This window comes from Terrapene carolina, unplaced genomic scaffold, assembly GCF_002925995.2.
Source record: "Terrapene carolina triunguis isolate 2854851 unplaced genomic scaffold, T_m_triunguis-2.0 Scaffold120, whole genome shotgun sequence".
NCBI lineage: Eukaryota > Metazoa > Chordata > Testudines > Emydidae > Terrapene > Terrapene triunguis.
This window is the reverse complement of record NW_020664471.1, coordinates 1,038,809-1,061,056: the sequence shown is the minus strand read 5'-3', so window position 1 is coordinate 1,061,056 and position 22,248 is coordinate 1,038,809. Positions and strand designations below refer to the sequence as shown.

Here is a 22,248-nt window from a genome sequence, read left to right as displayed (position 1 = left end):
CCACTTTTCTGTCTCCATTTCCCATTTAGTGTTTAAAATGGAGATGTTGACACTGATTATTATCCCCGAGGAAGATTAATTAGATAATGTCTCTATAGAGCCTTGAACTCATTCTATTCTATACAAAAACTAAATAATTTATTATTCCTGTATAAGGTTTATAGATAGAGCTGGGCAAATTTCTTCAGTTGAATAGTAAATTCGCAGAAAAATGCAGTTTCAGGGAGACTATTCCTGAATTAATGTGGAATTCAGCAAATAGTTTTGGCCACGTAAAAAATGGAGAATGGAAAAAGTCAGCTGTTCCTTTCAAGATTTCATTTCAAAATGAACTGGTTCAAACTGACATTTTGTTTTGAAATGATGGTTCCATTCGACCCGAACAAAATTTGTTTGGTTTTTACGTTCTGGTAAAAATCTGAAAAAAATCCGTTTTGGTGTAAAACTAAACACATTTTGGGGGCATTTTTCAGTTCAGCCACAAAATCAATTATTCACTCAGCGCTAGTCCTAGAGGGACAGGGCAGTCTCCAGTCTGGCTTTTGATTTTAGTCACTAGCTTCTATTGACTTCTATGTAATGACGGATCAGCATTAGGAGGCAAATCTTGATTCATATTATTGGTTGCAAAACATTTCACTTTTGTTTCAAAGAATTCTCAGCCAAACAGAATGTGTCCATCCTATTCTGAGCCCTGCAGAGGGCAGCAGACTCTTGCAGATTCACTTCAATAACTAGAAAACCAGCAGGGTCTGCTGTTGCTTTTCTCTTTGTAGCTCGGTCTGAATCAATTCTGTTCCCTTTTAATTTGGAGGAGGAAGTAGGGAAATGGCTCCTCAGTAGGATCTGTCCCTGTTGCCAGTGTGCAGGCTCACGCTGCATCCTGTTACTCTGAACACTGCATTGAAACAAAAGCTGGCAAGAGCCACAGGATCCAGCGGGGTGTGGTGACCTTTGTAAATGCAAGTTCATGAAATACTCCAAATACAAACAAACTTCCTTGAAATAGAAACTGTAAGTGGTTTCCCTGCTAAACTGCTACTCTAGGTTCTTACTGTATTGCTGCTGTAAATCAGACACCACTACGTTCACAGTTCACTTCCTAGCTCTGTATGCCAGTGTTGGCAGAGGGCCTCAGTCACGTATCATGCTAAATCCGGTAACTTGCCCTTTCTACCTTGATAAGAAGCCTGGGTGTAGAGTAGCCGAGTGCTCTAGATCTGTGTGCTGCTCCCGTGTTGGCCGCTGGAACTTCCGGTTCTTGGCATACCAAGGATTGCAGCTATTCAGGGCAGTAGTTTCATGGCTTAATAGTTCAGGTGAGGTGTTACTGAGACTTTAAAAATAGGCAAGCGACCAGTGTCTCTGAGCCAGCACATATTCTCCTTAAGAAATAAAGCACTGGCAGGAAGAAGGGGGAGGAGCAAATGTCTCCTCCACTGTTTCAGTAGAAGCCAGGTCTTAGCTAACAACAATTACTGGGTTCCCCATTCTTTTGGGGGTGGTGGGGAGAGTTGCACTCATGGCCTTGAGAATAGGAGACAAAGAGGCTGACTGAGGGGCCTGGGCTGGGCCCAGAGGGGGTCCTTGCCTGGAGCTGTCACACGGGAAGGAGAGGATTTAACAAAACTATTAGATGACTGCACCACTGTGCTGTGCAGGGGTCAGTTTATAGCAAAAGGGAATGGTGCCTCCTGCTAGCTAGTGGATGAAACTTCGGGCCCTAAAGCAAGGGAGTCTTATAACCACTGCCTTTTGAGCTATGTGAACAGGCAGGAAAAGCCTGTAATGTCAGCCCTAGTTGTGTAATCAGCTGAACTACAGAATTATGTTCTGAGTTTATTTATTTTTATTACTTTTTTTGTCTCAGTGGCAGTCTTCAATGGACACCAGAATTCCACCTTTTATGTCAAGTCTAGCACTAGCCCAGATGACCAGTTCCTGGTTAGCGGCTCAAGCGACCAGAGTGCCTACATCTGGAAGGTGAGACACTTGAAAGAAACCCAGACACAAAGCCCCAACCTGACGGCCCAGAATTGTTCTGTTTTCTCCTTTTGTTTGCTTTCCACATTCACATAGTGAATGGAGATGAGTGGGGAGGAGGGGTCCCATTTAAAGCAGCACAGGCTTAGTTCCTGGCATGTTGTGCCCAAAGTATACAGCTGTCAAACCTGAATGTAAATATTAATGTAAAACAGAGCTAACCTCCTGCCACCACTATGTCTCTCATCACTGCTGATTGTTGTAAGTTGCTGATCTTAATCTGGTTTTAATGGGCATTAAAATCTTATTTCTGTTTATTCAGCAGCTATGACAGGTAGAAGGTTCTTGGTTCATATTTAGCAGCGGTGCACATTAGTAGAGTCTAACAGCTTAATTGTTTTAAGGGGCACTTTTTTTTTCCAGTTCATAAGCTCTTGGTTCAGACATAGCTTTTTCTCATGCTTAATTTGCAATAGTTAAAGCCTTTGTATTATGGCAAGGGCTCAGCCAGAGCCTTCAGCAAAATTCCGAAATGCTGGCTGACAGCTGAGGAGCTTAGTCACTTGGCATCTCTAGCTGACGTGTAGGAAATGCAAATGTCACCATGTTAATAGCAGGGCCTTCAAAATGAGAGAAGTTCTGTTCCCCGCTGTGTCGTGTGGGGAGGGATTGTGGAGTTTCATCCATGCAGGAACGTGGATAAGAGAGGCATTCTCAGACAAAGAGACAAATGGGTACAATCTTTAGGTGACTGTTTGTGTAACTCTTCAGATTATGCTGTTTAATGCTGCAATGAATCCTGGCTGGGGTGTTTTTCAATACCATACTACTGTTCCTGGGGTAAAGTTTGAGGCATATTGATTGTAAGAGCAGGAAATCAGTGAATTTGGAATCCTGTGTCTGAACTGGCCACAAGACTTTTTTTCTCAATCTTAGAATTGTTATTGCTGTCTCCATTTTACATTAGCACCATTGGCCTAAACTCAGCCACTCTCATGCAGGAAGCTCCTGCCATTTCTGATCAGTATTGCTGGTTTGCAGGGTAGACTTTTTGCGCACACACACCTCACCCCCGTATATTTATAGTTCTCTTACTTGGATTTCCTTATCCTGGCAGCTGCCCTGTGGTGGTAGATTTCAATAGATAGGAACCTATTTAAGTACCAACCACAACTTAATCCACATTAGGGTGAATCTTCACTTTTATCTCTAATATTGTGTTCCATGCCCAAACCCTTTGCCAACTCCCCTCCCCCAAGTAACCCTTTCATGGCACTGTGCAACCTCTACACTGTCTTCTGTTGCTCAGAGGCAAAATTCATCCCCTTACAGGGGATAAGAGAGAGCTATTTAAATGTGGCTCACCTGACCTATATCCAGTCAGCCAATCTGCTTCAAACACACTTGCACGAGCACTTCTGAATTCCTTGGTTTAGTTATATTCACTACCAAATGATGTATTTGATGTGATGCTTTCACTCCTGCCCACCCCTAACTTCACATGTACCTTCTATTATCAGGCACTGGCAAAGTCAGCTGTCCGAAAATTGAACCTGCCCTGCTTTCCCAGCCTGCTCTCTTTTCATGATGGGTTTGGAAATAAAAGCAAAGTTAGGAGTGCAGAGTATGGACGACGGCAGCCTTGGCTCAGGCTCGTAGCCATTTTGGGTCTGAGAGAAGCGTTCTTGTAAGGTTCGTGGCTGCTTCTTTAGGAGTAGCAGCGCCGCAGTGATGTGTTTGCTTTCATAGCAAAACTAATAGGTATCCCCTTAGGCTTATCCACGCCAGGCCCTTCAGTGGTTCATAACGTACCAGGCTTATCCAGCAAACCGGCTGTGTGATCTTGCATTGCACATTTCAAGTCCATGTTTTTAAAAAGGTTCCCTGGAAACTATGCTGGGAACGGCACAGGAATATTTAAGGACTTCATAAAATTCAGAAAAAAATGGATTTAAAATCCATCTGTTTATTTTTATAAGATTCCCAGTGCTATAGCATGTGGATTCCAAACATTAATTAAAACAAATATACGAAGGGTGGTCAGGTGACCATTATTATGTTAACCCTGTGGCTACTTTATGTAGTGGTAGCGTTCTCTACACTGACAATCGAAAACTTATCACAAATCCGACCTACTCAGATTCCTTCCTGTGCCCAGAAGGCTGCCAGACTTTATTGATTTTGATGTAAACATACTACTGGGATGATCAGTGCCATAGATAATATATGGTCAGCTGCTCTGAGAAGCATACAAGTGAACTGCCAACAGAGACAAAGTTTACCCTCGTATTTTCAAACTGGGAGGGGGTTCTGAGAAGAGGCGCTGTCTGTGCAAATTCAGAGGTAGGTAAAAGGTAATTTAATGAGGACATTGTCCACCCAAGACATTTCCAGGAGACTCTTGATTAGTAGTGGGATGTTGTACCTAGGTCAGGAAATGCCATGGACAGAGGTTATTGCTGACCAGACAAGGAGCACCTTGTGGTTCCATGTTTCAGCATGTGACATCACTTGCATGTAGGGAGCACTTCAAGAAAAGTAACTGCTGGTCCAGTAATCAGTTGCATCTGTAAGAACCCCTGCATTCAGCTTAGCATTAGGGGTAGGGGTGGAAAGTATTTATTTTAAAATGGACATCTGACTTTGAACCACTAACTAACCAGGAACAGGAAGAAACTTCCTTTACAGCCAGGTGGTTCCCTAACTGTACTTTTCTTTGAACCATCTGGTACTGGCCACTGTCAGAGCAGACAGGATACCAGATTAGGAGGACCCTTGGTCTGACTTAGTGTCACACTTCATATGTTCCTGTGTAGTCTGATGTGTACATAATATAAGACATATCCTGAATCCCAATAGGTAGCCAATTGCCTCTCAGTTTTTATACTTATATGTACATTTTGGCATCCTAATGACATAATAAAACATGGGGGACAAAGCACCTGCGATGCTGATTTAACCAGAACCCAAAGGATACAGCATCAACAACTTAGTTTGTACTCTGTTCCTCCCTCCCCCCTCAAACCCATTCAGATACAAATGCCTTGATCCTCATCTCACTCGCACTGGTGGAAAATATGTACAGCTTCATCAATGTCAGTTAAATTATATCAGTGTGAAAACAGTACGGGAGCAGAATCTGGCCCAGTGAGAAGAATTCTCTCCTTTCACCCTCTTGTCAGTAGTCAAGGATTATTAAATGTCTTGCTACACGCAATAAAAATCTATTAAATGTAAACTAAGGTGTTCTCTGTACCAAGAACTCCTTCAGTTTATTCCTTAAATGGGATTTTAGTTTCCATGGTATTGCATGTTTTGGCAGAGAAGGTTATATTCTCAACAGAGCATTTAATAGATATTTAGTCAAGTGGTTGCCTCCACCATGCCACACACATACTTAAAAAAAAGCCTGTTATGAACCATTTAGTTCAGACAAACTTTAAATACTCGACTTAAGAATCTTAACTACAGCTTTTCAGGCTGCCATGGCAAGAAATAAAAGTTTGACAAGAAAAGGAAATTGATCAAGAAACTAGAAGCCCTCCCTGATATTTTGCATTTATCTTTGTAAATCTGTGTATAAAACCACCTTTTCCTACTTGCTAAAGAATCTATTAAATTTACTTAGTCATCAGTGCAAATCCCACATCTAATGTCACATCGCTACTGATGACTCATAACTTCAGGAAACCTGCTGAAAGTCTGCAAAATAAAAAGAACCTTAAATCTGATTTCTTGCTCTTGCTTGGTTGTGGCAGGGCTAATATTAGCCTCAGCTAAGTCAGTCTCTGGTTAATGGCTGGTCTCATGAGCTGTGATAAAGATTGGGTGCTGTCGTAGGTCAGGATAAAGGTGTATCAAATAGGGGTTCCGTTTCAAAGGTGTATCAGATTGGGGTTCCATTTGATCAGTGTGTGTACTGTATCGTCTCATAACCTTTTTTTTTAAAGGAACCTTGACGGTGTTGCTATCTTATTATAAAGTTAATTATAGGTTAGCTGGCTGTAAGACACACTGGAACTTGCCAACTACATGAACAACTAGCTCTGAAGCAAGTAGTAAACTACCAAATTCTGCTTCTTTTTGAAGTAGGTCTTGGGTTTAAGACTTCCTGTTGCTTTATAAACGTCACCTTCTACTCAGCATAGAATCTGAGTAGGCAAACTTGCTTCCAACAGGAGCTACTGGAACCTTAAATGGACCATGCTATTCAATGTAGCAATGTGCTTGTGCAAGGCGCTGGATTGACATCCCTGGAGACAAGTCCTATGTATAGCAGAGAGTCCTGTGCAAGTTTTCCCAGGCACTGTCAATACACTCCATCCTGACCCAGCTGCTTCACCTCTAGGAGCGAAATGCTAATTTGTTCTTAGAGCTTATTCAGTTCCTTGCCTTTCTGCCAAGACGGCCAACAGGGTACTAATTGTGAGGGTGTGTTTTTTAGATGTGGCTGTCAAGTCCATGAGGAACTGGACTGAGGCCACCAACTTATTTCACATAGACTACTCAGTAACTGTCAGACAGTAACTACTTTTACTCAAGTCATCGGTGTGAAATTGATTTCTCCCCTGCTTTGAGCCATTCAGTTCTATGTGGAGCATTGTTTTCAATAAATGCAGAGAGACTGTGCTGAATTCTTGGGAATAAGTGATACCTTCCAAGATACAGTAGAACCTCAGAGTTACAAACACCTCGGGAATGGAGGTTGTTCGTAACTCTGAACTGTTCATAACTCTGAACAAAACGTTATGGTTGTTCTTTCAAAAGTTTACAAATGAACATTACTTAATACAGCTTTGAAACTTTACTATGCTGCTTTTAACCATCTTAATTTAAATGGAACAAGCACAGAAACAGTTTCCTTACCTTGTCAAATCTTTTTTTAAACTTTCCCTTTATTTTTGGTAGTTTATTTTTAACAGAGTACTGTACGGTATTTCCTTTTTTTTTTTTTGGTCTCTGCTGCTGCCTGATTGTGTACTTCTGGTTCCAAATGAGGTGTATGGTTGCCAGTCAGTTCGTAACTTTGGTGTTCGTAACTCTGAAGTTCTACCATACCTAGGAATGGAGGATAGGCTTGTGACTAAAGTACAGGCATTAAGGAGATCTGTGTTCTCTTCTCAGCTCTGCCACAGACCTTCAAGCATGACCTTAAGCAGGCAATTCTAATCTCTTTGTGCCTGATATCTATATAAAATGGGGAAAATACTTGCATACCTCGGAGGGTGTTGGGAAGCTTATTTCATTGTAGAGTGTTTTGAGATCCTTGATGAAAGACACCATAGTATTCTACATCAGCAGAGTGGAGCCTTCCTTAATGATGCTTTTGATGCAGAAATCCAACTGATTTTAAATTGTGGATTGTTTTTTTAGATTTCTGAGCCCCATCTTCCTCCCATGATGCTCCTTGGTCACTCTCAAGAGGTTACCTCCGTTGCCTGGTGTCCTTCAGACTTCACTAAGGTTAGTTTCTAGAAAAACTGTGTTTTGGAATCTCCTGTGAAACCAATGAATGAAAGACCAGATGTGACCACGATAGTGTTTGTTTTACAAAACTTGAGGGGGGTGTTTTGACCGGCAACGGAATCTTCTCTGTATGCAAAGCCTTGTTGAAAAGAGAATGGCATAGATGAACTGGCTTGCTACACTCTTCCCTTCACATAGAGTTAGAGCTAATCGGAAATGTTTTCATGAAAATTCCTAAGACGGTTTAGTGCTGTGAGTTTAAAGTCTAGATAATTTTTTTCATTTTTTGAAATATTCCACAGAATTTTTTTAAAAAATCAGAATTTTCAATTATTTTTCATTTTTAAAAAGTTTTCTATTTTGATAAACGCTATCAAATGACTAAGCCAACCAGTCAAAACTGGTGATTACTTTAAAAAAAAAAATTCTGCAAACAAAAAAGCCATAAATGGTAAACAAAAGTTTTCAGTGAGAAATGGAAAATTTAAAAAAAATAAAAATATTTTTTTGCAAAAATGTATGATTTTTGGGAGGGAGGCCATTTTTTGTGGTATCAAGCCACATTGCCCACACTACATTTTCAACCGAATCCTCAAGTGCAACTTGGAAAAGTCTGTTCCTGGAAATGTATGAAATCCTTTCCTGATGGAAATTGTTATGCTAACAAATAGGTTGATAATTGATTAATCTAAATGTTATAGTGCCAAAATTTGAAGCCATTTCTTCAAGATCTTCATATGCTGAGTTTTGTTGATGTCTTCTGCTGTCTGTCCACTGATATATTTGCAAGTCTAGTGCAGAGCAGTGAGAGCTTTAGTGGGAGGATGGAAAGAACTTTAATGTCTGTTCTTTCAATAAGCCATATTGAGTCTGTCAACATAACTTCTAATTCAATGCAAAATCCAAGAGCATCACTGTCCTGGACCATATCTTAACAAAAACGCAAGGGTCAGCATTAGTGGTTCCCCCATATGGCCATCACTGGAGGGGAGGGAATTGTTGGCATGGGGAGTAGGGTTAAGAGACCAGTCCAGCTCCAAATCAGGAATAAGCCCCTCCCGCAGCTATGATATCCGAGGAGTCCCATAGGGTTTCTTGCTGGCGGTTTCAGTTGCCCCTCTGCCCACCATTGTTAATCAGCTAGTTTCTCTAGGCATCACAGTAGGCCCTCAAGAGGGATTTGAATTAGAATCAGGTAGTGGCTTTGCAGACAGGCTCAAGAAATACTTTCCAGTTGTAGGGGTGGCATAGGAATTGCAGTGCTGGATCAGACCTATGTTCCATCAAGTCCAGTATCCTGACCATAGTAGCATGGGAGAAGAAAACAAACAGGGCATTAAAATCTGGGCCAATGTAAAAGAAGTCAAAGGCAGTTCAGAAAGGAGTGGTGGTTAGGCAGGTACTCGAATGCAACGACAAGAAACTTGAAGTTGATGCAGAGGAGATGAGGAGCCAATGGAAAGACTGGAAGAGGCGAGTGATGTGGTCTGAACCCCAGGCAAGGAAGACAAGCCTACCAGCAGAGTTTTGTAGAGCAGATGTTGGTGTTGGGGAGGCCAGGGGAAAAGCATCTTGATTACTGTGAACATAGGCCATAGCTCTTCCTTTTTTACTAATTCCCAGGTGAATCACTGTATATATAGCACAAAAGGAGATCAATAAAAGTTCTGATGCCTGTTTGGCAGGTTCCACTGATTATTTGGGAGCGCGACATGCCATTATATAGGGATCTGCTGAACCTAAACTTTAGTCCTGTCTCTTGCTTTTCTGTACCAAGTGCTACTGACACTGGATGATGGCAAAGTCTGCAAAGTCTGCTTAGTGACACAATCCCTTTCCAGCGTTTATCCTTGCTCCAACGTTACCTGTTTAGAACACTGCAAATGTTTGTCCCCAAGCAAGGAAAGGTGAGGAGTGAGAGAAGTAGCATTGGACACTGATACAAAATGTTGAATTCATATCTTCTGCTGTCTGTTTCCTCTTGGAACGTGAGCTTTGGATCGTGTTTGGATTTCTGCTATTATTTACTGAGTTACTGAAATGTCAATAAACAAATACTGTATATATTGGCACTTGTGGAGCAAATGGCTGCCTGCCAGAATCTTCACAAAGCAAACGGGGAGGCTGCGATTTCTTTGCCATAAAAGGGATAGATGGAGGCTTTCTCCTGTCAGATCACATTCAAGGGAAATAGATAGCTTTTTCCTCTGGTACAGTAATTAGACAGCATTTGTTTTTCGCTGGCAGTTCCTTTACCTATTTGTTAGTGGACAGGGAGGGCTCCGTGCAGAACACTTATTGGCACAGAGTACTGAGAGTACCAACTCTCTTGGATTGATTTGCCAGTGACTGTGGGACCTGGCTTCACAGTGGTCTAACCTACTGACTTATGCTGTAGATCGCCACATGTTCTGATGACAACACTGTGAGGATTTGGCGCTTACGGCGTGACCGTGATAAGGAGAGACTGACATCAGGCAAAGTCAACTTGGTAGGCTGGGTCTGTCAGAAGAAACCAGAAGAGCAAAATGGAATAGGTAAGGCCCTTAGGGGTATTTTGTCCCACAATATAGGAACAGTACTTCAGAATTCTGTGTATTTTCTGGTTCAGCAAAAGCTTTCCTATTGGCTATTGCTATTCATTTCTTTAGAAATGTGAATTCATGCATTTGCCCAGGCCTGATGTACCATCCAGTAAAGGGCTGGTATTGCATATGCAGCCCTGGAGCTTTGAAATTTTCCTCTTGCCCAGCAGATGAATTCAATTAAATAACACTGACTTCCTCTCTTTTTGTTTTTAAACAAAACAAAGCACTCCCTTTCTACAGGACAAGGTGCCTTTTCAACATTCCAGAACTATACACACCTGCTTCTAAACTCTTACATTCCATTAGAAATGTAATCTTAATTTAACTCTGTCTTGCTGTAAATTATTGTTCCGGCACAATACAGTAGTATTTACTGCAGAACTCAGCCGTGCAGTTCAGTGATGGCTTTCTAAAATGCACCTATTCTTTTCACCACTGATGTGTGTACATGGAAATCTATTCACAGATATTATAAAATAAACCAATAATAAATGCAAAGTGGAATATGAAGATAGCTGTATCAGAAATACAGAAATATTTAAAATTTGGACCAAAAATGAGTTGGCAGTGGCTGGTTGGTGTCATTTCCTGTGTTGATCTATCTCCCTCTACTGACTTTCCAAATGCGCTTCACCTTCATTGTTGTAAATACAAGTGGAAGGTTTTGTAATCCCCCTGACTAGGATAACATTAAAATTAGCTTTTTGCCAGTGCGTAACTGTCTTGCAGGAAGCTTGCGGGACAATAGGTGGGTAAGTGCCAGCTCTCTTCCATAGTTGCTCTCACCACACACATACACGCGCTTTGTTTCAGTGAGCTGCTGAGAAACTATTTCACATTCTATTCCCTCAGAAATAAATATGGACACTTGTGTCATCGAGAAGCTTGAAAACCCAAAGCTGCCTGTACCCTGGATCTTTACAAATCGAATTTGGCAATTATACAGATAAAATATGATTTCTCTTTGTTCTCTATGCATTAAAACAACCCAGGAGGGAAGAGGAAGCACACAGACCTTGTGTATGCAACAGCAGGCTTCCTGCTGACCTTGGCTCTTTGAACACAAAACACATGCTGTTAGAATACGGGAGCTATCTGCAAACTGATTCATAGTTGGCTAACCAAATAGCATTTCAGGACTGTTTAGATGAAATCTAGATTGCATCCTACCCATTTAAATGGAACAAATTGTGAAGTTGTGGCTATGTGTTGACTGTTGACCTGCACTGTGACATGCAGCAAACACAGCTTCCTTCCCTTGGGAAACTATGTATATAAATTTGCTAAGTGATATTAATTTCTCTGCACTTCGTGTAATCAGAATCGCTAGAGCTGGGCTGTCTCTTGAATTTGTGATTCTTTTGATTCTTGAAGCCCATAATGTTGCTGTAGAAAATTGATAGGGTGAGAGCAAGAGAGAGAGAAATCCCCACTGTTAGTATACATTGTGCATGTATCTGTCTGAATCCTACAGACACATACATCATTCATTTGACTGGCAGCTTGGAAGAGGCTTGCACTCAATGTTAAATATAACAGCCTTGTAGAATTGTTGGGGAGTGGTATCAATGGCAATAGACTTGACTTGTTAATAGAATTTGCGGTCTGAATGTTTGACTGGTGCACAAACTGCTACAAAAAAGCTTGCTGCTTCTATTCTGTTTCCTAGCACTGGGGATATAGGCATTTGAATCACAGGCTACCTTTAATCATCACCATCAATCCAGCATCTAAATCAAGATAGCTTCCACTTTTCCAGAGGTAGGGACTCCAGAATATATTTTTCAGTCTGCCATGGTTGTGGGCAGCCACATCCTCGTTCCAGCTCATCACCCCACATTTCTAGTGTATGAATTTGTAGCTAATCACTAGTGAGAGGGGGTTGCTGAGATCACTACTACCCTTCTTCCACATCTAAGAGCTTACATTTTAAGCACAACTAATTCTCCAGCTGAGATAATATAGTCCTGTAAGTAAGTGCTCATTAAGGCCAAGATTAAAAGACCAAATCTTAGCAATGACCCTGCTATGAGTTCATAATAACTTGTTTCAGTCTGGATTAATAAACATCATTGGGAAAGGAACATTTAACTCCACCTCGTGCTTTAAAGTGGTTGACATTTGTATTCTACTCTGTTTGCTCAGCACGTGAATTTAAAGGTGTAAATAGACCTTATATGCAATATTATATGAGAGTCTTCAGGAAGGATAAGGATCAAAAAAAGCTGATGTGTAGTGTGTTATTGAGAAGTTATGTAGGTGTTTACACCATGCACACTATCTCACAAGCAAGTACAACATTCTAAATAAAATGGCACTTCATTCACACAAGACTTCAGCATCCTAATTAAGTACTTTACCGCATAACAGCTAATGCTGAGAATTAAGAGTTTCAGACTAACTCCCTGGTATGCAGAAAATGTTTAGAGCCCTTTTGCTCCTTGGTGAAACAGTGTGCTTAAGGTAGCTAACATGCTGTCTTATTTAATTGTACCACCTCAAGTTTAGGGCCAAAAAGGTTCCTTCAGATACATGACATTTCAGCATCTGAAAAGCAGATATTGGACACACATTAGTACATCGTCTCTCTTCAAAGTAAAATCTCTCTTTAAAAAACAGCTTAATAATTATTGATTTGTTTTGGCCTGAGATGTAGCTTAAATGCATGCTGCCCTCAGATTTATTGTGGGATTCCTGGTGCACAGCTGATAAACACTGATGACTATGCTTTGCTTTACAACGCAAGATGTGGGTATGCAGTTGAGTAGATGGATTTATACGCAGTTTATTTCATAACATGCTGATGATTTCAATAGCCACTGTGCTATACGTACATGGAAATTGCTTATTTAAAAAAAAATCACTCATTTGTCATGGCAACCAATCCATCAGTTACTTCTATCTTTCTTGGAATCTAAGACCTCGTACAAGATGTGGGGAATTTCTAGCCTGTCCCTTTGCACTGTAAATAACTGACTGCTACCCAGTAACCTATCCTTGCAGAATATTCTCCAGCAAAAGGATAGTAGGAGAAATGTGAAACCTTTCTTAGCTCCCACCTTATCTATCTTACTGGTGTATGAATGTCAAAGCCTAGTTGGGACAATTATCCATAATGGAGAGCATTCTAATCAAAGGCTTCATCTACATTACAACTAGTTGTGGGACTGGGTTGCAATGTCACTTGACCTGGTTAAAAACCACTTGTAAATTGTAATGTAGATGGGAACTGATCATGTCCCCATAACTGAACTAAAGCTTTGGACAGGTCTGGGTTTAAGTGAGCTACAGGGACACAGGTCACATCTACAAAACTTCTAACTGCACTAAATCCTGACTCAGTTATAGCTGTTGTACAGATTGGTCCTCAAGGAAAAAATAATTGGGCTGAGGCACTTTCTAAAAATATGCTTCCCTCTCTTCCCATTGCGGCTGTGTTGGGAGGTCAATGACTAAAATACGTCTTGATCCTTCCGTCCATTTTAGTCTTCTGATTGCAGCTCTTTTAAGAGGTGCCAGTTACAACTGAGGTAGACGAGTGCCATCAAATAAGCATCCTATGTTCTGTGGAGTTTTCAAAAGTGCTCAGTATTGGCCTAACTCTGCTGCTGTTGAAATCACTGGGAGCTTAGAGGTGTTTAGATCTGGGGTGGGGAGCATTAGACAAATAGGTAAGCTGCTAAATTCAGATTCTGAATGTCCCAGAGTCTGGGGGGCTTCTTTAAGGTCTAATTTTAATCTGTCTCTCTTCACTTGCTGTTGCTGTACTGTCCCTCACTTGACTGTTTTGTTTCTCTTCCATCAGTACTACCAGTCAGCACGCAGAGAACTCCTGCAAAAGTCTCCATGGTGGGTAGCCCATGCATTTCCTCACCCCGGCCAGCAGCTTGTGCTCCCAGCTATGCTGGGGACCTTCCTCTTTCTACCAACACTCCAACATTCTCTCTCAAAAACCCAACAGTCGAGGCCCACACTCCAGCGAAGCAAAGCAAAGCCATATCAGGCACTTCTCCCAAACCATCATCTTCCACCAAGATGTCCATTAAACACTGGGTTACCAGGACTCCATACTCCTCTCCACCAGGGATGGGAACAAAGACGCCTTCTCCAAGAAAAGCCCTGGCAGAGGTCACACAGGGTCTTCCAGAGGCAGTTGGCACCCCCGTAGCACCACACTCACGGTTTGAGAAGCGAGCCAAAAGGAGGCTGGAGTCCAGCAAGGGAGATCACATGGGGCAGAAGTGTCTGAAAGGCTGCAGTTGTGTGACTGAGCTGGACCCAGTGGCTAAAAAATCCAAGCTGGATTTGTGCTTCTTGGCAGCAGGCCAAAAGGCCTGTAGTGAAGACTGTCTGAGCCTTGCTGAGTTGAATAATGGAACTGAAGGCTGTGGCCAGAGCCCAAAGGAGACATCCCTTCCTGAAAGCCCTCTTAATCAGGCAGGCTTCCAGACTCCCCCTCTTCCTTTAAAGAACTCCTGCAGGAAAGGGGCTGATGTGCTGGACAAAGAGAACAGTTCACCTGGGGAAAAAAACTGGCTGTCTGCAATGGGAGAGAAGCTGAAGACTAGCAAGGCCAGTAGCCAAAAAGCATCAGGCAATAGCCCCCCATCCTCTCGGAGTCCCAGCACAAGACAAGAGGCAGCGACTGCAGCCAGTCCATCGGGATCTGTAAGTAGACTAGGCATGGTTACAACAGCAGAGAAACGGTTGAACTCTGGGTTCTGTTCTCTCCTTGCTGTGTTGCACAACTCCCATTTGCAACTTGTGCATCAAAAGGAGCATCAGACCTCATTGCTTGTGGGGAGGAGGGGAAGGGGAGAGGAAGGAAGGGAAATCTGATATAACAAGCCCCAGTATCTCTGCCGTTCAGGGTAATGATGTTATCCTTCAGTGCCACCCGTACTCTTGGGAGAGAGAAACAGAACTGGTTTTGCTCAACTGAAAATGATTTAGAACAGAGTATTGGAAAATGCTCATTATCTATGACACTGGCACTTACAATGCACTTCTACTCTGAAAATAACAACAGCACTTACTTGACAGATCTGCTGCTTACATTTTTTTAATTTTTTTTTATCTGCCCACTTACGTGACATAAATTGGCCCCCCCTAGCACTGCAGACCCAACCCAGCTTTTGGAGAAAGTGCGCTGAATTTTATTCTAGCTCTTGTATCAATTTGTAAGTCTGTAACAATTGTGGGACTAAATTCTACCCTCGGTTACATCTGTGGAAAAACCATTGAAAACAAAGGGATTGCACAACTGTCAGAGGGCAGAACTTGGCCTTCAGACTCCTTACTATTTGTGTTGTGCAAGAAAGCAGGAACCCAGCCTGACTGTCAGATCCTAAGGTGCATCTGCAGAGTGGTTACAATGGTTGGCATATGGGGAGTTTTTTGTGCTTTAGAGCAAGTTCTCAATTTGCATGTTGTCACTGAATCAATACACATGGAATCCCATGATGCCTGTAACTTCCGAAATCAGTTTTCAGAGGACTGCTGAGCTTTGTTTATAAAACTGATAACTGAAGTATGATTATTACAATCGTTAAAAAAAACCGAGGAGTCCTTGTGGCACCTTAGAGACTAACACATTTATTTGGGCCTAAGCTTTCGTGGGCTAGAAGCCACTTCATCAGATGTATGAAGTGAAAAATACAGGAGCAGATATAAATACATGAAAGGATGGGGGTTGCTTTACCAAGTGTGAGGTCAGTCTAATGAGATAAATCAATTAACAGCAGGATACCAAGGGAGGAAAAATAACTTTTGAAGTGGTAAGAGAGTGGCCCATTACAGACAATTGACAAGAAGGTGTGAGTAACAATAGGGAGAAATTAGTATTGGGGAAATTAAGTTTAGGTTTTGTAATGACCCAACCACTCCCAGTCTTTATTCAGGCCTAATCTGATGGTATCCAGTTTGCAAATTAATTCCAGTTCTGCAGCTTCACTTTGGAGTCTGTTTTTGAAGGTTTTTTTGTTGAAGAATTGCCACTTTGAGGTCTGTTATTGAGTGACCAGAGAGATTGAAGTGTTCTCCTACTAGTTTTTGAATGTTATGATTCCTGATGTCAGATTTGTGTCCATTTATTCTTTTGCATAGAGACTGTCCGGTTTGGCCAATGTACATGGCAGAGGGGCATTGCTGGCACATGATGGCATATATCACATTGGTAGATGTGCAGGTGAATGAGCCCCAGATGGTGTGGCTGATGTGGTTAAGTCCTATGATGGTGTCCCTTGAATAGATATGTGGACATAGTTGGGACCGGGGTTTGTAGCAGAGTTTGGTTCCTGAGTTGGTGTTTTTGTTGTGTGGTGTGTAGTTGCTGGTGAGTATTTGCTTCAGGTTGGGGGGCTGTCTGTAAGCGAGGACTGGCCTGTCTCCCAAGGTCTGTGAGAGTAAGGGATCGTCCTTCAGGATAGGTTGTAGATCCTTGATGATGTGCTGGAGAGGTTTTAGTTGGGGGCTGTAGGTGACAGCTAGTGGCGTTCTGTTACTTCCTTTGTTGGGCCTGTCCTGTAGTGGGTGACTTCTCGGTACCCTTCTGGCTCTGTTATTTATTAGTTATTTTTCCTCCCTTGGTATCCTGCTGTTAATTGATTTATCTCGTTAGACTGACCTCACACTTGGTAAAGCAACCCCCATCCTTTCATGTATTTATACCTGCTCCCATATTTTTCACTTCATACATCTGATGAAGTAGGTTCTAGCCCACGAAAGCTTATGCCCAAATAAATTTGTTAGTCTCTAAGGTGCCACAAGGACTCTTCGTTTTTTTTTTTTGCTGATACAGACTAACATGGCTACCACTGAATACAATCTTTAGTTACACCAGAATTTGAAACTTGATGGTAGAATAGAATTTGGGCTACAAATTATCTTTGAAATTGTCATAATGACTAGGGCTTATCTTGGTAAAATCCCTTCCTTTGACCTAAGTTTTGTCTCTCACCAGCATTTGGGCTCATACAGAGTGCTAACAATACAGGCCATTCAGTAATGCACTTCAGAGACTTAGTCCTTTCATGATTGAATGTCTTTCTAAACAACATACTCTAGCTCTACCTCAGGTTGGTCTTGATGCAAATGAAAAATCTATGGCCCCAGACTAAATGATCATAATGATGTCTTCTGGTCTTAAAAATCTATGAAATTTTGTATCTGGTGCAGACAGGGTAAAAACTAGAGCCTCTGGCTCTTCTCATAGAACAGAAGGGTAACTCCAGGATTTTAGCAAATGTTTCCTGTCACTAAATAGGATCCGAATGTCCCAGAAGCCATACAAATTATTGCAAAGAACATAATGGTTGTCCTTTTAACAGTATGTAACTTGGCAGCTCCTCGGCATAGGCAAGCTGTTGCAGTTATGGAGGGGAGAAGCTTAAAAGACTTTTACAGTGCGTGCAGAGTTTAACCTGGAAGAACTAGATGGGGACATCTACTGTCAAATACACATGTTTATACTTGACTTGAATCTCTTCTAGGTTGCAGTCACTTCAGTTTCCATGAGGAAGATCTGCACGTACTTCCATCGAAAGTCACAGGATGACTAGTGCAGTGTGCTGCATTTGAAAGGAACTGTAGCCCTGATTGTTGACACACTACTGGTGCTACCAAGAGTGGATTTAGCAACACAGAAGGAGGAAGACACTAGGATTAGCCAATGCATTGTTGGCCCTTAATAAAGTTGGATTTTTTTTATTCTCTTGTTCTTCGAATTCTTTTATAAAATCTGTTACACTTTGTAGCCTCAAGTTAGTTCAGCATGAAACGCGTAGAATGCTAATTAATGGAGACTCACGCCATTAACATGAAGTTAATGGTGATGGATTTTAAAATATATGTTTTCTTTTAACACGTCACTCAGTTAAATGTTCCCTCGTGAGTTCTTTTTCACATGGCATCTGTGAAATGCTCTAGTTATCTTTAGAAACAGCATCTTTGATGTGTGTTATTAACATAGTCAAATACAGCTTGTCAGTTGATATTTGTTTTATGATGTCTGATCTTGAAACTTTTGTACTTAAGAGCACTATGCAAAACACATACCATCTCCTTTTGATAGCAGCTGAATAGAGATGTCTGTGGAGAAACTGTTGTTGCAGATAGACTGGAGCCACCATTTCTGCTAAAGGATATTTCTACAGCTTGTTTTTCTTGTATAGCAATGACTCTCCCATTTCAGCAAAGAAGCCTGTAAATGTGACTTAAATTCCTGTAAATACAAAACATTTTAATGTTCCAGAGTGTCTGTCTTACTTTTCCAGTGGTTCATGTAGTTCTTGCAGTGTGAGAAAAGATACAGTATAGCTAAGGGCATTTTTGCCTCCTTTTTAAAAAAATTCCCCTCTCCCACCATCTCCCAAGTTTGCTGCTTTCCATACTCCAGCCTCTGCTAGCCCAAGGACACCCATGATAGTCTTGTAACCATGGAGAGCATGGCTGTCGAGGCTGGAAGCCTGATCGTCCCTTTTAAATCAAGTGTTGTCAAGGTCAGTTAGAAGTTATCAGATTTTAGTCTATCCCAAACAAAACTGGCTTTAGGAGAAAGCATTTCATACTAGCTTATTGAGCTTTTATGGATGTAAATTGTAGCATAACTGTCTTGATGTTAGAGGCAGGGAAAAAAACCCACTTCACAGAGTTTAGGTTGTAATACTAATATTAATGCTTAAAAGGCTTGGATTGGAGAATAATGTATATAATTGGGTAGTGTGATTATGGTTGGCTGTCCCAAATGGGGTCAGGATTCTGCAGCTAAAGCTCTTTGTCACCACCGCTGGTTGTTCAGACTGAAACATCTTGCTGGTGCTAAAACGTAATGAAGGAACACTGAGGTGTAATGAGCCAGACAGAATTCAAATAGATACGTTACGCTAATAATGACTAACTCACAAGTTATTGGTTCAATACAGGAGTAACTGGCTGAAATTCTAAGGTCTGTATTTTACAGGAGGTCAGACTAAATGATCTAATGGTCCCTTCTGGCCTTAAAAATCTATGAAAGTCTGTCTATTTCAAGCCTCAGGATTGCAGACCTCCTGAAAGTTATTTAAAGAAACACAATAGAATTAAGTCACATTTTTGTCTGAAACTTTTGCACCTACTAATGTTAAATGACATATTTCTATAACTGAAATGGATTAGAAGAAAAAAGTTGTATATTTTCCCGGTTTATATTTTACTGTGTGCATTGGAAAGCACTTTATGCATCCGAAGAAGTGGGTTGTAGCCCACGAAAGCTTATGCTCTAATAAATTTGTTAGTCTCTAAGGTGCCACAAGTACTCCTGTTCTTTTTGCGGATACAGACTAACACGGCTGCTACTCTGAAACCTGTCTTTATGTACTCTGTTTCACTGAGTCTCCTGTATCACCAATTTCTCTTTACACAGCAAGGAGGGAGAGAAATACACTATGTTTAATAAAAAAAAAAAAATGTGATAGTAAAACTGCACTGTTGGCAGGAAGACTCAAAGACAGGTATAGAACCTGAAATTACTTTCTAATTTTTGTAACATTGACTCAGTTTCAAGTTGACAGCAGCCATCTAGCTTTGGAGAAATATCAAACTAACATTAAATTGGATAAGTAAAATATACTTCAGCCATTTATTAAACCTCGCTTCAAAAACTGGAACCTTTAAGTGGTGTCTGAGTCAATCCAATATCTTGAGCTAACTAAGACTAAAAAAGCCTGACACTTTGATGTTCAAAAGTAGCTCACCATTAAACTTGACCTTAAAGGGTGGGAGGAATTGAAACTTAACGTAGAGGGCAAACTAAAGTCAATAGGACAGTTTAATGTTCTGCTAAGTATCTTACACACGTGTAAGCAAACTCTGCTGATTTGTACTCTGTATTACCAGCAGTTTCAGTGGGGCTGCATAACAAGTATAAACTCCCACAGAAATTCCATGGGTGTCCGTCCGTCCGTCCGTCCCCTCCACAGCTTTGTGAGAGGTTACAGTTGTGAGGGGATAGGATGGTGAGGGTGAAATTCTGGTCCTCTTGAAGTGAATCCCTCTCATACTTTTAATAATATCTTCCTCTTCTGGGAATAACTCCCACACCTAAACCCTTACTCATCTCTACTCCTCAGCTGATTATTCAGGGGTTTAGAAGTGTAAATGGGCAAATACCTGGCCAGATAATCTTCAGGTGGAATGTGAGAGCCCTTCTCCTTTCATGGCAGCTCTGCACAGCTTCTTACCCCAAGCACACAAAATCAATTTGGCTAACACTATGAAGACACAGAACATAACTGAATCCCTTATTCTTATGTCGTCAAAGTGACACAGTCTGATCCTGACAAAAAGCTTGGCTCCAGGGGAATAGGAAAGGAATTGTTAGTATGAATCACTTGGTTTGTGATGTGACAGTCTCTTGTTTTCAGACTGAGGAGAAATCCATAATGTGGTTTAGAACTAGTAATGTCTTTACCTAGGGCATCTGCTCAAGCATTTAATATGTATGTCCCCAAGCAACTGAACCCACCTGCCTGTCTTGAAAGAGCCAAATGTATTTCTAAAACAGGTTTTCTCCTACATGATCCCCAAATACTCTCTAGCCTCAGATGTCCCCAAAAAAACAAATTAAAAATTCTCCATAATAAATTATTCCAAAATCCTAGTATTCTAGCTCTCCTCTGTTCCCTACAGGAGTGCTGGTTCTCTTCCCAATAGTCTTATGTGGTGTGCCTTATGTTCTTTGCCATCTTTTTCATGCTGGAAATTCTGCTGCAGATGTCACACGTCCAGTCTGAATTGTCTGGCCTCTTAATTATGCCTTGGTTAGTCCTCCTTGTATCTTCCCTCTCCCTAGAGATTGATTTCTATAAGTCACCTTTCAGCACTATACTGTTGTGGTATTTGGTGAATATTTGCACACCTATTCTATTGAATGTGGCAAAGATATTTGCAAGAATTTAGATTGTGATGTGCTTCCTGAATCACGGGGCAAATAGAACTTTTTCAGAAATGCCTAAGTGAGACTATAGGTAAAATTTTCAAGTGTCACCTAAATCACTTTTGAAAATGGTACTTAAGAGCCTAAATCACTTATGCTTTTTTTAAAGCGTGACCCATAATTGTGCTGGCAATGATGTGTTTCAGATGCACATCCCCTCTTAAGACTCTACTTATTGCGACTGTTGGAACTAGTGTCCATTTTCCTGTTAATGTTTGTATCAGATTCTTCTGGCTGGTTAAATTAATGTTTCCATATGAAAGTTTTGAATTGTTGAACCTAGGATTAAATATCTTATCTATCCTGTTCTGTATTTGGGAATTTAATTGTGTGATACAATTTTGCTTTGGAAACAAGCATTCCCCAACCAGGAATTTGCCATGAGAATCCATTAGACACCCACACGTGCCACCATGTTCAGAGGTCCCTTTGTTGCAGTCACATGCACTCTGAGGTCTCTTCCAAAAGTGTCTGATCTTTCAATATTTCTCAAGGTCAAGTCTTAAAAAGACTCGTAGATTCCACTGCTTTGGCACTAGGTGGGAAGCAGAGCTTGGGAGTCTGTCTGTCCCCAGGTCTATTGTGCTCAAGGCATTTTAATGCTGACTTGAGCACTTGTCGATATGAGAGGTAAATTGTCAGCCTCTAATTCTTTTCAATCTCTCAGTTAGTAAAATAAACAAATGACTTCTTACCCCAGTGTAGCATTTTTGTGCATCATGCAGAAAACTATTGCTCATTGACCTCCTTTGGATTTCTTTGACTTCCCAGCCTGCAAGATAGACCAAATGTCAGATTTTGGGCATAGAAGGTGTTATGTTACTCAGTAATCTCTTTCATGGGTTTGGAATAGCCATAGAGTGGCTTTGACCATAACCAGTGCTCTGTTTGGACAGTGGAAAAAGCCAGAGATCATAGAAAAAAGTGAGCGAATAAAGCCAGACCCAAGGATGGGAGGGAGCACACCTCCATGGTTTATTTTAAAGTAGTGTGTCTAAAGGGATGCTGAAGGGGAATAGACCCAAAGTTCACTTGGGAGATTTTTTTTTTCTTTGAAAAGGGAAGGTGGGGTGAGGAGTAATGCCAGTAGCTTTCTAGCAATGAGCTCTACAATACTAAAGCAGCATGAACCTAGGAAGATGAAACCAAAATTCTGCTTGGGAACTACATTTCATTTCTAAACTTCCAACTGGTTGTTTTTAAACAGAACAAAAATCTCTTAAAATTATGTAAACTTTT

General features: G+C 41.1%; 1 protein-coding gene and 1 long non-coding RNA gene across 3 annotated transcripts in view; one reads left to right on the top strand and one right to left on the bottom strand.

The window, feature by feature from the left end:
* DTL (denticleless E3 ubiquitin protein ligase homolog) overlaps nucleotides 1-18,337 on the top strand; it is a 33,200-nt gene extending 14,863 nt beyond the window's left edge. For both annotated transcript variants that reach the window (XM_026652564.2, XM_026652563.2), the window contains 5 exons: nucleotides 1,871-1,983; nucleotides 7,357-7,446; nucleotides 9,848-9,986; nucleotides 13,843-14,705; nucleotides 17,528-18,337. In XM_026652564.2, coding sequence (XP_026508349.1) covers nucleotides 1,871-1,983; nucleotides 7,357-7,446; nucleotides 9,848-9,986; nucleotides 13,843-14,705; nucleotides 17,528-17,596 — 1,274 coding nt within the window. In that variant the 3' untranslated portion in view covers nucleotides 17,597-18,337. The remainder of the gene's footprint in view (nucleotides 1-1,870; nucleotides 1,984-7,356; nucleotides 7,447-9,847; nucleotides 9,987-13,842; nucleotides 14,706-17,527) is intronic.
* LOC113406696 overlaps nucleotides 18,181-22,248 on the bottom strand; it is a 41,340-nt gene continuing 37,272 nt past the window's right edge. Inside the window, exons 2-3 of the long non-coding RNA XR_003369828.2 lie at nucleotides 21,705-21,781; nucleotides 18,181-18,258 (exon numbers count right to left, since the gene is read on the bottom strand). This is a non-coding gene — a long non-coding RNA (uncharacterized LOC113406696). The remainder of the gene's footprint in view (nucleotides 18,259-21,704; nucleotides 21,782-22,248) is intronic.